Source organism: Patella vulgata, chromosome 7 (assembly GCF_932274485.2).
Source record: "Patella vulgata chromosome 7, xgPatVulg1.2, whole genome shotgun sequence".
Classification (NCBI taxonomy): Eukaryota; Metazoa; Mollusca; class Gastropoda; family Patellidae; genus Patella; species Patella vulgata.
Window position 1 is genome coordinate 64,916,466 of NC_065885.2, and position 16,497 is coordinate 64,932,962.

Here is a 16,497-nt window from a genome sequence, read left to right on the forward strand (position 1 = left end):
ACATTCTTTGAAACTAAAACTGTAGATTCATTGGATTTTATAAACTCAACTCTGAAACTTAATCTTGCTTTACTAGTTAGCGCATTCAAAAGAAAAAAGATCTGATTTCATCTGATGCCAACTACCTACACCACCCCACCCACCATGTCACGACATCTCCCTCTCCCCCATTTCACGCCATCCCACACATCATGTCACCACACTCTCTCTCCCACATGTCACGCCACCCCGCACCCCCTTCCCCATGTCACGCCATCCCATCACCATGTCACGACACCCCACCCCTTCCCCATGTCACGCCATCCCACCCACCATGTCACGACACCCCCACCCCTTCTCCATGTCACGCCATCCCACACATCATGTCAAGACACCCCACCCCTTCCCCATGTCACGCCATCCCACCCATCATGTCACGACACCCCCACCCCTTCTCCATGTCACGCCATCCCACACATCATGTCAAGACACCCCGCACCCCCTTTCCCCATGTCACGCCATCCCACCCACCATGTCACGACACCCCCACCCCTTCCCCATGTCACGCCATCCCACCCACCATGTCACGACACCCCGCACCCCCTTTCCCCATGTCACGCCATCCCACCCACCATGTCACGACACCCCCACCCCTTCCCCATGTCACGCCATCCCACCCACCATGTCACGACACCCCGCACCCCCTTTCCCCATGTCACTCCATCCCACACATCAAATCAACAAGGTAAAGAAATAAATTAAACTAAAATATAATGTATAAAATGGCCACAGGTGATACAATATTAATCAAATCTATAGGTGATAAGATCTCTCTTTTCCACAGATGATATTTATATAAATATATATAAGCGGTACAACGCTTCTATTCAAATCTGTTAAAACACAGATCATATTTCGTTTTACTTGTCTTTACTACACTAGGATCTGGAAGAGTTGTTATATTACCGGAGTTTTGGTTGAAGTGAGGGATAAGCCAATAAAACGGTCTGTTACGGCGACTTTTTTGTCTTTGGGGAAATGGGTAAACCACTATAGAAACGTCAACGCTGATTGATTAATCAATGTCTGACGTCATAGGGTCAACAGTCACTCGTACGACCCCTCACACGACCTTCGTGTACAACTTGTCAGATCTTCATGTAGCGTTGGCCATCGAAAGTATAAAAAACGAAACGAAATACAGATGTGTTATTAATCAGATTGCACGTCCATTCCAGAGATGTATATTATACCTATAGGTAACCCTTCTATTCCACAGTATTACCCGGATTATTCTGTTGATATAAACCAGGAAACAAATACAGATCTTTTGTTAACCAAGTCGTGGTGTTGGGTGTTTGGTTATCTTTAAAACCAAACTGTTGAACGAGATTGGTCACCTGGAAAACATAAAGTCACAAATATACAGGTGTAACTTGTAGTTCTTCCTCCTTGGCAATAGTACAGGGCAGAGGGTCTGTAAAAGGGGAGGTATAGTCATTCGAATGGGACGAAAAACCGGGTATCCCTTGACAGTTTGAATTCGATATAAGAGTAGGCTGTAGAGTAATTGCCGTGCAGAGGGTCTGTAAAGGCAGAGGTATGGTCGTTCGAATGGGACGAAAAACTGAGTACACACTGGCGTGCACATAAAAGATCCCTTGACAGTTGGAATTCGATATAAGAGTAGGTTGTAGAGCAGCTGTCGGAGCAATATTTATGTCATAGCACACTGTATGACGTATGCCCTTCTTCATTATCCCAGGACGTTAAACCCCATTTCATTGTAGTTCTTTTAACAGAATTGTTTCACTTTAAATTTATAAATATCGCACATTTTTGCTATCACTTGGTTTTAACGTCAACTTGACACAAACTAGGTCATTTCGGAACCAACACATGGTTCAATTTTATTTCAATAATTCGCTTGAAATGACCTTATAATACAGCGTGCGCTTGCTAGTCAATGGTATCAGCTTAACAGTGCATTACGCTACCACATTCAGTATACAGCAGTGGAATTAATTTATTACAGTTTATAGAAACTATGAACTGGACCGACCATTCAATGATAAAAAAAATGCGGAATTACCTTCGTCGATAGATCAATCAGGTGATTTTTATGTGAGAATTTTTCTATGACGTAAATCCAGGTGAAGAGAAACCAGGAGCCATACACAGGATCTCTTAAAGATTGGTAATCTGTGAATATAAGCATGTTAGTCCCACTTTAGCGTCACACGTCACACGAAAACAAATTAGTGGAAAATTATTAATGCCGCTACACTCACTCTACTCCAGGGTTGACCCCGTGATTGGGGCTGCTGCGCTGGTGATTATATCCTTATAAGGTACCGGAGTAGGGCTTGGAGAGCCCGGGTCCTGGTTTAAATATGTTCAACGACAAGTTATCATCCCACAAAACATATCATTATAGACAATTTGTGGATTAGTCTACCGTGCGGGTTTTATTTATGGATTAGTCTACTGTGCGGGTTTTATTTATGGATTAGTCTACTGTGCGGGTTTTATTTATGGATCAGTCTACCGTACGCGTTTTATTTATGGATTAGTTTACCGTGCGGGTTTTATTTATGGATTAGTCTACCGTGCGGGTTTTATTTATGGATTAGTCTACCGTGCGGGTTTTATTTATGGATTAGTCTACTGTGTGGGGTTTATTTATGGATTAGTCTACTGTGTGGGCTTTATTTATGGATTAGTCTACTGTGCGGGTTTTATTTATGGATCAGTCTACCGTACGCGTTTTATTTATGGATTAGTTTACCGTGCGGGTTTTATTTATGGATTAGTCTACCGTGCGGGTTTTATTTATGGATTAGTCTACCGTGCGGGTTTTATTTATGGATTAGTCTACTGTGTGGGTTTTATTTATGGATTAGTCTACTGTGTGGGCTTTATTTATGGATTAGTCTACTGTGCGGGTTTTATTTATGGATCAGTCTACCGTACGCGTTTTATTTATGGATTAGTTTACCGTGCGGGTTTTATTTATGGATTAGTCTACCGTGCGGGTTTTATTTATGGATTAGTCTACCGTGCGGGTTTTATTTATGGATTAGTCTACTGTGTGGGTTTAATTTATGGATCAGTCTACCTCACGCGTTTTATTTATGGATTAGTTTACCGTGCGGGTTTTATTTATGGATTAGTCTACCGTGCGGGTTTTATTTATGGATTATTCTACCGCACGGGTTTTATTTATGGATTAGTCTACTGTGTGGACTTTATATCAATACCACTGACATTTTTAAGACAGATAATAAGGCTCTAGTTATTAAAAGTCTGTAAATGAAATCCCCAAATATTAGTTAAATAGACGATTTACCTGGCATCGTACACACACTGGCGAAGAAATCCCCTTCATGATTTCTCTGAGTATTTAAGGAATCTCTTTCTGAACTTCTCTCTTCTTTACCTGTCATTAATATAAACTAATTATTTAGCATCGAGAGAGAGAAAGAGAGAGAGAGATAGAGAGAGGGAGAGAGAGAGGGGGACTAACATATCGTTCAATTTTATTTCAATAATTCGTTTGCGAGTAGGAGTTTACGTCATACAGTGTGATATGAGTGAAATTTCGCCCGGACAGCGGCACTACGGCCTCCTCTTATATCGAATTCCAACTGTCAAGGGATCTTTTACGTGCACGCCAATGTGTGCACGGGACCTCGGTTTTTCGCCCCATCGGAACGAATACACCGCTGTCCTTGTCATGCCCTCCGTCCTACATCACTGGCAAGGGGGTGGGACCACGCCGGAAAATCTGGATGAACTTTCTCGGCCAATGCAGGGATTGAACACCCGACCTCCAGGCTAGCGAGCCAGCGTCTTACCCACTTACCCACTTACCCACTTAGACCAATAGACGTGGTGTCAACATCACTAAACATAAATAACGATATGATAAAAATTAGACAGATCTATAAAAAATCTAACCTCCAAAACAGGCTTGAATAAGAAAGATCTTTGGTTTGTTTTTTAAAGTTGGACAGTGTTCATGATCAAAATATTCGTAGACCTCGTCATGTGGTATTGTATGACGATCTGTACAAACTATACCACCATCATCACCATGGGATGCTATGATACAGATGAAACAATCATACTGGGTGTGGTTCATCTGACTATACTCAACCAATGTCTCTCGCATCTCCTGTAAATATAATTTAACAAACAAATACAGTGGACTCTGTCACATCCGACATCGTACGGGATCGTTACAATAATTCGGATCACACAGTACAGTGAAATCCCGAAGACACTGGCGGGACATGGCTACAGAGCACTAATGATTTCCCTCGTCTCTTAGACCGACTCTAACTTTTTCCCAAATTTTCGTTGGGTAGAACGCTTTCTACCACAGATGGAACAACATGTGGCACCCTCTTGCCCAAAAGCACGTATGAGGTTCACCATGAAAAACTTGAGATACACAAGCTGGAAGTAGAGACAATTAAACATGCAATTTTCCGCAATACATTTCAACCTAATCAATCTCTCAACTCTTGTATCCATCCGCCTCAAAATCATAAATAATCACCTAATCCTGGCAAAACGTCACCAAAACGTCAACAAAAATCGCCATGCAAAGTGGGAAAAAGGGAAAGGGAGAGAAGAACTAAAAATATCTTTCGTCCTACATTCCTGGGTGACGCCGTAGAAATATTTGGTGACGCCGTAGAAATATTTGGTGAACTGTGTCGAAATGCGAATTATAAGAGTTATCCATATGAGTCGCCATTGCATGCCAAACGATCTATTAAATGTGTGTAATGAGCTTAATTAGCAAGGGATTTATTTCATCTATTCACGTCGTTCTAGACCTGATGAATGGGAACCTTTAACACAAGAATTTTATTTTGTTTTTTTTGTTTTTTGTTGAACTATTAAACTGATACGGATTGAATCCGCCAAATATTACGTAAAATTATCAAAAAGTAAATAAAAACTGTTTATTTATACCACATTTGAAGAAATAGAATTGAGCATCCATTTGCAATTTAAATAATACTAAACATATGGTGCTTAAAGATATGATATAAAAATATTTGTTACGACAGTTAGCATTACAAGCGGAGCTGTGATAAGTCCACAAATCCTGCGATATCACTTTAGTGGAAGCAGACGTTATATCAGAGGGAATATCAGCGGTGTGTTATTCCACATCAACAACAGAGGGAATATCAGCGGTGTGTTATTCCACATCAACAACAGAGGGAATATCAGCGGTGTGTTATTCCACATCAACAACAGAGGGAATATCAGCGGTGTGTTATTCCACATCAACAACAGAGGGAATATCAGCGGTGTGTTATTCCACATCAACAACAGAGGGAATATCAGCGGTGTGTTATTCCACATTAACAGAGGGAATATCAGTAGTGTGTTATTCTACATCCATCGGGTATATATGTGTGTAAAATATTTGAATCTATTTTACCTGAGCTGTTAAATCTGACCGTACATCGACAGTAAAATTCAGCTGTTTAAATAGAACCTGTATAGCTGCTACATCTATATCTGAACCCTGTCTTGTCATATCCTGTCCCTCATCATTAGCAGGGAAGTGTTTATTATTTATAACCAGAAGATAGCCTCGAGGTGCTGCAGACATCTTATAGATCTACGGAATACAAATAACAGAGTTAAATAAATAACAGAGGTAGATAAATAACAGAGTTAAATAAATAACAGTAGGCTTAGGTGGGGTGAGTGGATAACATAGTTAAATAAAAACAGTAGGTGGGGCGGGAGGACAACATAGTTAAATAAATACAGTAGGCTTAGGTGGGGTGGGGATATAACAGAGTTAAATAAAAACGGCTTAGGTGGGGCGGGAGGACAATAGAGTTAAATAAATACAGTAGGTGAGGCGGAGGATAACAGAGTGATATACATACAGTAGGCGTAGGTGGGGCGGGAAGCTAACATAGTTAAATAAATACAGAAGGCTTAGGTTGGGCGGGAGGATAACAGAGTTAAATAAATACAGTAGGCTTAGGTGGGGTGGGAGTATAACAGAGTTAAATAAATACAGTAGGCTTAGATGGGGCGGTAGGATAACCGAGTTAATTAATAACAGTAGGCGTAGGTAGGGCGGGAGGCTAACATAGTTAAATAAATTCAGAAGGCTTAGGTTGGGCGGGAGGATATCAGAGTTAAACAAATACAGTAGGCTTAGGTGGGGTGGGAGTATAACAGAGTTAAATAAATACAGTAGGCTTAGATGGGGCGGTAGGATAACCGAGTTAATTAATAACAGTAGGCTTAGTTGGGGCGAGAGTATAACAGAGTTAAGTAAAAACAGTAGGCTCATTTGGGGCGAGAGTATAACAGAGTTAAATAAACACAGTAGGTTTAGGTGGGGCGGGAGGATATCAGAGTTAAATAAATACAGCAGGCGCAGGTGGGGCGAGAGGCTAACTGAGTTAAATAAATACAGCAGGCTTAGGTGGGGCGAGAGGCTAACAGAGTTAAATAAATACAGTAGGCTTAGGTAGGGTGGGAAGATAACAGAGTTAGATAAATACAGTAGGCTTAGGTGGGGTGGGAGGATAACATAGTTAAATAAAACAGTAGGCTTAGTTGGGGCGGGAGGATAACAGAGTTAAGTAAAACAGTAGGCTTATTTGAGGCGGGAGGCTAACAGAGTTAAATAAATACAGTAGGTTTAGATGGGGTGGGAGGATAACAGAGTTAAATGAAAACAGTAGGCTTTGTTGGGGTGAGAGGAAAACAGTGTTAAATAAAAACAGTAGGCTTAGTTGGGGCGGGAGGATAACAGAGTTAAAAAAATACAGTAGGCTTAGGTGGGGTGGGGGGATAACAGAGTTAAATAAATTCAGTAGGCTTAACTGGGGCGGGAGGCTAACAGAGTTAAGTAAAAACAGTAGGCTTATTTGGGGCGGGAGGCTAACAGAGTTGAATAAATACAGTAGGCTTAACTGGGGCGGGAGGATAACAGAGTTAAATAAAAACAGTAGGTTACCTGGGGCGGGAGGATAACAGAGTTAAATAAAAACAGTAGGCTTAGGTGGGGCGAGAGGATAACAGAGTTAAATAAATACAGTAGGCAGTGGGAGGAAACCAGAGTTGGACATTCGACCCTACTCCTTGTCACGTAATCAAAACCGGGGAATCCTAAACCACGGCAGTTGACTCAATGACAGACATTGTGGTGTAGTGCGCACGTGCTAATAACCATTCGGCCGTCCAACTCCCCTCCACAGCCCAGGATATATAAATACAACAAGCAATATTTATAGAACTGTTAATGAAAGAATTGACTAGCCTGTTTATGATGACCAGTTGATGATATATTGTATTTATGTATCATATCTTTACATGTATCCGTGTTAACTTGAATATATTTATAATAGTTCTCATGACATCGCTCGGGTAGAGGCCATTCTGAAATACAAAAATACCGTCATTGTTGATTACTATTGGCCCCCCACCCCCAACACACACACCCACACACACTACCCCGAAAAAGGTGATGTAACCAATGCTTAAAAAAATTGTTAAGTTTACAATCGACAACTGTGAAAACATAAACTAGGGGGGTTAGATGGCTGAATGGTTAGCACGTGCGCGCTGTATCATAAGGTCTGTCATTGAGTCAACTGCCATGCATTCGATTCCCAAGTTGTACGTGCAATGAGTAGGATCGCCTGTCAAACCTCGTGGGTTTTCTACGGGTTCTCCGGTTTCCTCCCACTGCTAAGGACCCCTACACGCAAGCGAATTATGGAAATAAAATTGTACCATCTGTTAGTACCGAAATGACCTAATTTGTGCCGAGTGGACGTGAAACCCCATTTCTCTCCCCCTCTCTCTCTCTCTCTCTCCCTCTGTTCAATTATTATGTAGGTAACCAAAATTACGAACACGACTCTTCAATTCTATATACCATGGAACAGTTTCCCAACCTCCGTTATTTTTGGAGAAAATTATTCTTTCTCATTCAGAGGTAACCGTGACTAAATCACTGCTGGGATTTACAATCGAATTTGTACAGCTAAAAATAAACCCAACCGAACAGCTTTATATAGCCAACCCTCTGATATTATTGGTTGTGTAATGGGGCATAGAAGATCATTCTTCAGATAGGAGAATGTGCAACATAAATCATATATATATAGAGAGGGGAATGTTGTTTAACGTCAATTCGACACAAACTAGGTCATTTCGGGACTAACATATGGTTCAGTTTTATTTTATTAATTCGCTTGCGCGTAGGGGTCTTTAGCCATGGGAGGAAACCGGAGGACCCGGAGAAAACCCACGAGGTTAGAAAGGGGACCTACTCCTTGTCACGTACAACCGGGAAATTAAAACCACGCCAGTTGACTCAATGACAGACCTTATGATACAGCGCGCACGCGCTAACCATTCGGCCATCCAACCCCCTAAAACAAGCTGGACAAATACATGTAATTGAAATTATACCGGCCATCCAACCCCCAACATAAATCATATTATTTACCTGTCGGTAGATCAGAATATACAGATTCAATCCTGTCATAAATATCACGTCCAGCAGCACCTTTATTTCTACGTCGTAAATGTGCTTCATATCCCGCCGTTAAAGCTCGTATTTCCTTTTCTCGTGATCGGAGATCATTTTCCGCTTTAAATTCTTTCTCGGCCCTGGCCCTGGCTACAGCTCGAGCTGTGTAACTGGCTTCATATCGTGTTACTTCTCTGTGGTTATAACCAATAAACCGCTGTGATAGCAAACCATCAACGTCACCATCCGCTTCAACTAATTCAAAGTCATTTGGTTTAAGTAATGCGGCAGCAGTTTTGTAACCATGTGTTTTCAGTATTTGGTAGAAGATATCAAATGATTTATCACCAGATGTTGCCAGAATATCCACCAGAAGAAATATCTGTTCATGTTGTGGAGATTGACACTGAAAATAAATTAAAACGCCATAATTGCTATTAAAAACATATGATTCTCTCGACCCAGGTGTAAAAATTGAGTCTAGACCAATAAAGCTCTCGGATTATTATAGCATTCTCAAGTAGGCTACATCAATGTCATGGAGGGCAGAGGGTTAAAGGATATTTTATATTAACTGAAACATTTGAAAGCATCCATCATTATTCAGCTGACGTAACAATCGCAATGGTCGAATGGTTAGCGCGTGCGCGTTGTATCCTATAAGGTCTGTCATTGATTCAACTGGCATGGTTTCGATTCCCGGGTTATATATGACAAGGAGTAGGGTCGCCTGTCCAAACTCATATCTCTTCTCTGGGTCCTCCGATTTTCCCCCCACTGCTGAAGACCCCTGCGCGCAAGCGATTTATTGCACTAAAATTGAACCATATGTTAGTCCCGAAATGACTAAGTTTGTGTCGAATGGACGTTAAACCCTATTTCTCTCCCTTTCTATCATGTACAATAGATACTAACCAATATATCACTTCTCATATAGTTACTGATAACTTGTTGTTTAACCAGATCTTGTAAAACATGGGGGAAATCAACTGTATTTAATAAAGCTGTTAAACTCGTCTTCTCTTGTTGTAAGATTTCTTTATGTTCTGATAACATATTTATTGATTAATAATCAATATCTGTAATCAATAATCAATATTTGTAACCAATCAATATCTGTAATCAATCAATACCTGTAATCGATCAATATCTATAATCGATCAATATCGGTAATCAATCAATATCTGTAATCAATAAATATACGTAATCAATCAATATATATAATCAATCAATATCTGTAATCAATCAATATCTGTAACAACAGTCAGATTTATTGAACTTTTTAATTAAACATACATTATGCAAGAGATAAATCTACCTATTGCAGGTCTTTCTTAGGCCTGAAATATTATATACATTATTAATTAGATATTAATTAACATGAAAAGACCTTTATCAACTCTAGATGTCATCTTATGTGTCAGATTTTCTATGAATTTGAATTCGATTTGTGGTCAACGATCATTTAATTCAAAAATGGATGATCGAGACAATGTTTTTTATCGTTCCGACTTTAGTAATGATGATCGAGGCTATATCTAAAATTGAAACGCTAATATCTCGATCAAAATGGAGCATTATCTAGTTTTTAACTATTTAACTGCCAGCTCTTTATCTAATCCCCCTTAATGTATCTTTAAAACACATTTATTATGAACAGAGAAACTTGTTTATACCATTGTTGAATGTAGATAAACTTTCAGGTGAATACAGTGGTGCAGGATAGAGGGCCTGACAAGGACAGCTGTCTAGTCATTCAGATCGGACGATAAACCGTGGACCCATGTATATGCTATGAGGAAAATTTGCCCTGGCAGCGGCACTATAGTCTACACTTATATCGAATTCCAACTGCCAAGGGATCTTTTACGTGCACGCCTCCCATCCCAAGCTGTTATCCTTGCCAGTCCCTCCGTCCTTGACCACTGACAAGGGGAAACCACGCCGGAAAATTCCGATGATCGTACACGCGACTTCTAGGCTAGCGAGCCAGCGTCCTACCCACTTAGCCAACGTGGCTCCCTATCGTTTATCAACAGAAAAAACTGTATGCACTGTAGCCATTAAAATTCCTGAACGAACCAGGCTTTCAACAATAAAGAACAATATTCATTTACCCTCAAATGCCAATAAAATAGGAGTAAAAGTAAAATGATAATTTAAACACAGTTGAAGCAACACCCTCGTACGACATATAGAAATAAATATCATCCAATATTAAACACGGGACAGCGTTTATAATGCGTATTAAATTAAAAGACAATCAATCTTACTGGAAAGGTGAGTGAACCCTGTCAAATCTCGTTTCAACGTCAGTTCATAGACGGCTTATAATTCGTATTAAAATAAAACATAAGGTCATTCACAAATACAATGAATGATATTGGAAAGGTGAGGGAACCTTGTCAAACCTCGTATCAGTTGATAAACGGTTTATAATTCGCTTTAAAATACAACACAAAGTCATTCAAAAATACAATCAGTGATATTGGAAAGGATGGCGGAACCTTGTCAAACCTCGTATAAGAATATTCACAGTTTATGCACATTCAAATCATGTGCCTTGTCAGTGATTCAGGACGGAGGGCCTGACAAGGACAGCAGTCTAGTAGTTCGGATGGGACGAAAAACCGAGGTCCCATGTATACATTGGCGTGTACGTAAAAATCCTTTGACTGTTGGAATTCAATATAAGATTAGGCCGTAGTGCCGCTGTCCGGGAAAAATTTCCCGCATAGCACACTGTATGGCGTATGCCCTTCTTCATTAGCCCAGTTTGGAGCAGAACAGTAGGTCGTTAAACCACACATCATTTCATAATCATGTGCTATAGAAGGAGTTTTAACCTCGACTAGGTCATTTCGGCACTAAAAATGGTTCAGTTATATATATTCCAACAATTAGCTACATATATAGGAGTCTTTAGCAGTGACTGTACAACCTCATGGGTTTTCTCCGTGTGTTAGTCCTAAAATGACCTGGTTTGTGTCGAGTGGACGTTGAACCCCATATCTCTCTCTCTCTCTCTCTATTTAAGCAGTGAATTGCAGATTGACTACTCTACACCTTGTCACCCACAAGTGTAGGAATCGAAACCACGCCCCTCGACTTGATATCAAAGTTTATTATCTAAAACGCACGCGGTAGACCACACGACCCCTCTAGTCCTTTAAAATAATAAAATAAAAGATGATGTTTAATTAAATTAGAAGTATTAAACACACAAAACATAAATAATATCAGACTACAGCCGTAAATAATATCAATATTTGTAAATATATATTACCTGTAGGTCGATAAAGGCAAATAGACGTGGATCTTGTGTAACTAACAACTAGGCGTATTGTATTGTATATATACATACAGAGAGATCATATATATATTAGTCCGTTTGTTGATTGTTTAGTGTTGGTATTCATATTATAATAGAAATAATTGTCAATAGAATCGAGTGTTTAATAGATAGAAAGTGTTTTCTCTCATACCAGTGTTCATTGTATTGTAAATAAATCCACAGGTTTAAGTGTAGATTGGTGTATATAAAATACAAAGTGTTTTATCATTCTTTCTGGTGTTATATTATTATGTACTATTCTGTGAGTAGGTCGTTAGATTGTTAAGTCAGGGTTCCCTTGTTCGATCCCGGTGTTGGCCAAGGAAGTTCAGTGATGTAGGCCAATATATTGTCGGAGAGAGAGAGAGAGAGAGAGAGAGAGAGAGAGAAAAAAAATGGGGTTTAACGTCCACTCGACACAAACTAGGTCATTTCGGGATTAACATATTTCCATAATTCGCTTGCGCGTATGGTTCTTTAGCAGTGGGAGGAAACCGGAGGACCAGGAGAAAACCCACGAGGTTGTACAGGCGACTCTACTCCTCGTCACGTACAACCGGGGAATCGAAACCACACCAGTCGGACCTGAAATGTTATATAAACTATTAATTAGAAATTAATTAACAAAACAAGACCATAATCAACTCTCAATGACATCGGATACTCGAGATTTTAACTAGATTAGAACGGTTCCCAATTAAAAATTTAATTTAAAAATGGGAAAGCGAGGATAAGTCTCGAATATACCAGTGCCCTGGTTACTACTATGCACGGCACATCTTGTCAAAACTACAAACAGCGATAACTTGGCTCAGAATGAAGTAATTTGAACGAAATTTTCAATATTTTCATTTTACATTATCCATTTTTGAGCTATTATAGCAAGAACGGTCAGCTCTTTATCTAAATCTTACATAATGTATCTTTAAGATTTTTATATAAAGTTTTATATTTGTCTTCGAATAAAGTAAACATGTGATAAATATACAATCTGATTGAAATACATATCTATATTTCGTTTCGTTTTTTTAGACTTTCGATGGCCTACACTAGATGAAGATCTAACTAGATATACTGGGAGGTCGCGTCAGGGACTTTTGACCCTATGACGTCAGACATTGATTAATCCATAGTATATTTCTATATTTCTATGGATTAATCAATCAGCGTTGACGTTAATAGGGTTTACCCACAGTTCCGCGCAAGGCACGCCAAGAACTCGCCGTAACCGACCGTTTCATTGACTAATTCCGGACATTGACTAGAACGCCATCCGAGGGGGGGGGGGGGTGGATGGCTGAATGGTTAGCGTGCGCGCGCTGTATCATAAAGTCTGTCATTGAGTCGACTGGCGTGGTTTCGAATCCCCGGTTGTACGTGGCAAGGGGCCTCCGGTTTCCTCCCACTGCTAAAGACCCCTACGCGCAAGCGAATTATGTAAATAAAATTAAACCATATGTTAGTCCCGAAATGACCTAGTTTGTGTCGAGTGGACGTTAAACCCCATTTCTCTCTCTCTCTCTCTCTCTTCAAGATCTTAGTGTTGTGAAGACAAGTAAAAAGAAATTTTGAACCATAAAAAACGAAACGAAATAGGATCTGTGATTTAATCAGATTGACGAAATCAATATCTTGTTATAATAGTCTTCATTAGCCCGAACGATGCAGAACTGTAGGACGTTAAGCCCCGGTTCATTCAAACATTAATGGTAGTTATCTTGATTATTAAAATGAAATTCCGAGGGGACGTAAGCGCTTCATCTTGACTATATCCCTTGAAGTATGGGGATCACGTGGCTAAGTGGGTAAGACGCTGGCTTGCTAGCCTGGAGGTCGGGTGTTCGATCCCTGCATTGGCCGATAAAGTTCATCCAGATTTTCCGGCGTGGTTCCCCCTTGTCAGTGATGCAGGACGGAGTGCCTGACAAGGACAGCTGTCTATTCCTTCGGTTCGGATGAGACGAAAAACCGAGGTCCCGTGTATACATTGGAATGCACATAAAAGATCCCTTGGCAGTTGGAATTCGATATAAGAGTAGGCGATAGTGCCGCTGCCCGGGCAAAATTTCCCTCATAGCACACTCTATGGCGTATGCCCGTCTTCATTAGCCCAGCATAGGAGCAGAACAGTAGGACGTTAAACCCCATTTCATTTCATTTCATTTCATTTCATTTCCCTTGACGTATATATGTTAGGCGATCAAATTCAATACGGTTGCTAAAAATAACTTCCCTATAATAGTTAAAAACTAGATAATGTAAGGTGAATTTGCTGAAAATTTCAGTCAAATTGATCAACTCTGAACCGAGAATTTAGCGATTGAATTTTGGGCCTATCCACGATCATCATTACTAAAGTCGGTACGATAAAATACATAGTCTCGATTATCCATATTTGATTTAATCATGAATGAGCGTAGAGCAGCAGATCGGATCCCAACCCAGTAAATATCGCAGACTAGCGATGACATCGAGAGTTTATTATGGTCTGAATGAGTTGATTAATGTATAATTAAGAATTTAGATAACATTTCAGGCCCAAAGAAAGATCTGCAATAGACAGATTTAGCTCTTGCGACCCTACTCCTTGTCACGTACTACCGGGGATTCGAAATCACGCCAGTTGACTCAATGACAGACCGTATGATACAGCGCGCACGTATCATTCCAATGTAGCTTAGAATGTTTATGATTGCAGCTACTTGAGAACGGTATGTATACGAACAATTCTGTATTTCCACGCGTATACCTTTCTCGCATATCCAATAGTGTGACAGGACCATCCATCACTGAGGAAAGGGTCAAACTTAAGTTTGTTAGAAAGGAACCAAAAGAAACTTACTAACATACCATAGTATTTCATTTACAAATGTATACAGTTTATAAACACATGAATCTGTCGGGTGTTCGATCCCAGCATTGGCCGAGAAAGTTCATTCAGATTTTCCGGCGTGGTTTCCCCTTGTCAGTGATGCAGGATGTAGGGCCTGACAAGGACAGCTGTCTAGTAGTTCGGGTGGGGCGAAAAACCGAGGTCCCGTGTACACATGATCGTGCACGTAAAAGATCCCTTGGCAGTTGGAATTCGATATAAGAGTAGGCCGTAGCGCCGCTGCCTGGGCAAAATTTCCCTGATAACACACTGTATGACGTATGCCCGTCTTCATTAGCCCAGGTTAGGAGCAGAACAGTAGGACGTTAAACCCCATTTCATTTCATTTCGATATGAAGAGTGGCCCCTATATGTTTATAAACACATTATTACAGATGCATCTGTTCCATATGAAGAGTGGCCCCTACAAGTTTATACATATTGTATTACACATCAGGATGTCATAAACACAAAATTATTAGGATGGACATAGAATTGTTAGGATGGACATATAATTGTAAGGATGGACATAGAATTGTAAGGATGGACATAGAATTGTTATAGAATTGTAAGGATGGACATAGACTTGTTAGGATGGACATCAACATAGAATCGTTAGGATGGACATAAACATAGAATTGTTAGGATGGACATCAACATAGACTTGTTAGGATGGACATCAACATAGAATTGTTAGCATGGACATAAACATAGAATTGTTAGGATGGACATCAACATAGACGTGTTAGGATGGACATCAACATAGAATTGTTAGCATGGACATAAACATAGAATTGTTAGGATGGACATAAACATAGACTTGTTAGGATGGACATCAACATAGAATTGTGAGGATGGACATAAACATAAACTTGTTAGGATGGACATCAACATAGAATTGTTAGCATGGACATCAACATAGAATTGTTAGGATGGATATAAACATAGAATTGTCCAGATGGACGTAAACACAAAATATGGTATTATATTCCAAATTTAATATTACTATCTTACATCAATTAACATACCAATGTAATCTTTAAGTGACATTTAGCGATTAAGAAACACGCTAACAGAGAACAATTTCTATGGGAGGATATTGTCACACTCTGGATCGTTAAAAGCCAGACCGTGTAACATTAAACAATTCCCGGCATTACTGGGTTTTCCCGGTGACCACGCGTCAGATATAATAGGCGATCCATCACTCCATTTCCACTCCCCCTCTTCATCCAAATCATTACCACCAATCCAGTAGGGGATCTCTATTAAAATAAAACATTTTATTACTTTCAATTAAAAAAATAATAATCGATCCTGTAGCCGGTGATCAAATACAGGGTTTAACGTCCACAGATTAGGTCATTTCTGAATAAGCATTTAAATTTTATTTCAATAATTGGCTTTAGCAGAAACATGGAGACCCCTTGCCATTTACAAGTAGGCAATCGCATCCAAGCCGAGTGATTCAATGACAGACCTTATGGTCTAATGCGCTGAGGGAGGGGGAGGGGAGGAAGATGGGTGGGGGGTACCGAAGAATGGTTAGCGCGTGCGCGTTGTATCATAAGTTCTGTCATTGAGTCCACTGGCGTGGTTACGATTCCCGGTCATGCGTGATAAGGAATAGAATCGCCTTTTTATTTACAATGGGTAAATGCATTAGGACACATTAGATATATGTTTACAATGCTGTGTTTCTGTGTAACGTTTGAAATTTTAAATGGTTTACGCTTCATTGGCCCAATCGGAGCAGAACTGTAGGAAATTTTATTT

General features: G+C 39.9%; 1 protein-coding gene across 2 annotated transcripts; it reads right to left on the reverse strand.

The window, feature by feature from the left end:
* Positions 1-711: 711 nt before the first annotated feature.
* LOC126827272 (caspase-3) lies at positions 712-11,909 on the reverse strand. 2 transcript variants are annotated; one of them, XM_056102417.1, is made up of 9 exons: positions 11,802-11,909; positions 9,431-9,594; positions 8,492-8,921; positions 7,295-7,413; positions 5,444-5,626; positions 3,940-4,156; positions 3,329-3,418; positions 2,072-2,181; positions 712-1,379 (listed from the first exon to the last, which is right to left on the reverse strand). In XM_056102417.1, exons 2-9 carry the CDS (start codon positions 9,569-9,571, stop codon positions 1,248-1,250), a joined length of 1,422 nt encoding a protein of 473 aa, XP_055958392.1. In that variant the 5' UTR covers positions 9,572-9,594; positions 11,802-11,909; the 3' UTR covers positions 712-1,247. The 2 variants fall into 2 exon arrangements, with proteins under 2 accessions (XP_055958392.1, XP_055958391.1); XM_056102416.1 differs by lacking the exon at positions 11,802-11,909 and having other exon boundaries at positions 9,431-9,696.
* Positions 11,910-16,497: the final 4,588 nt, after the last annotated feature.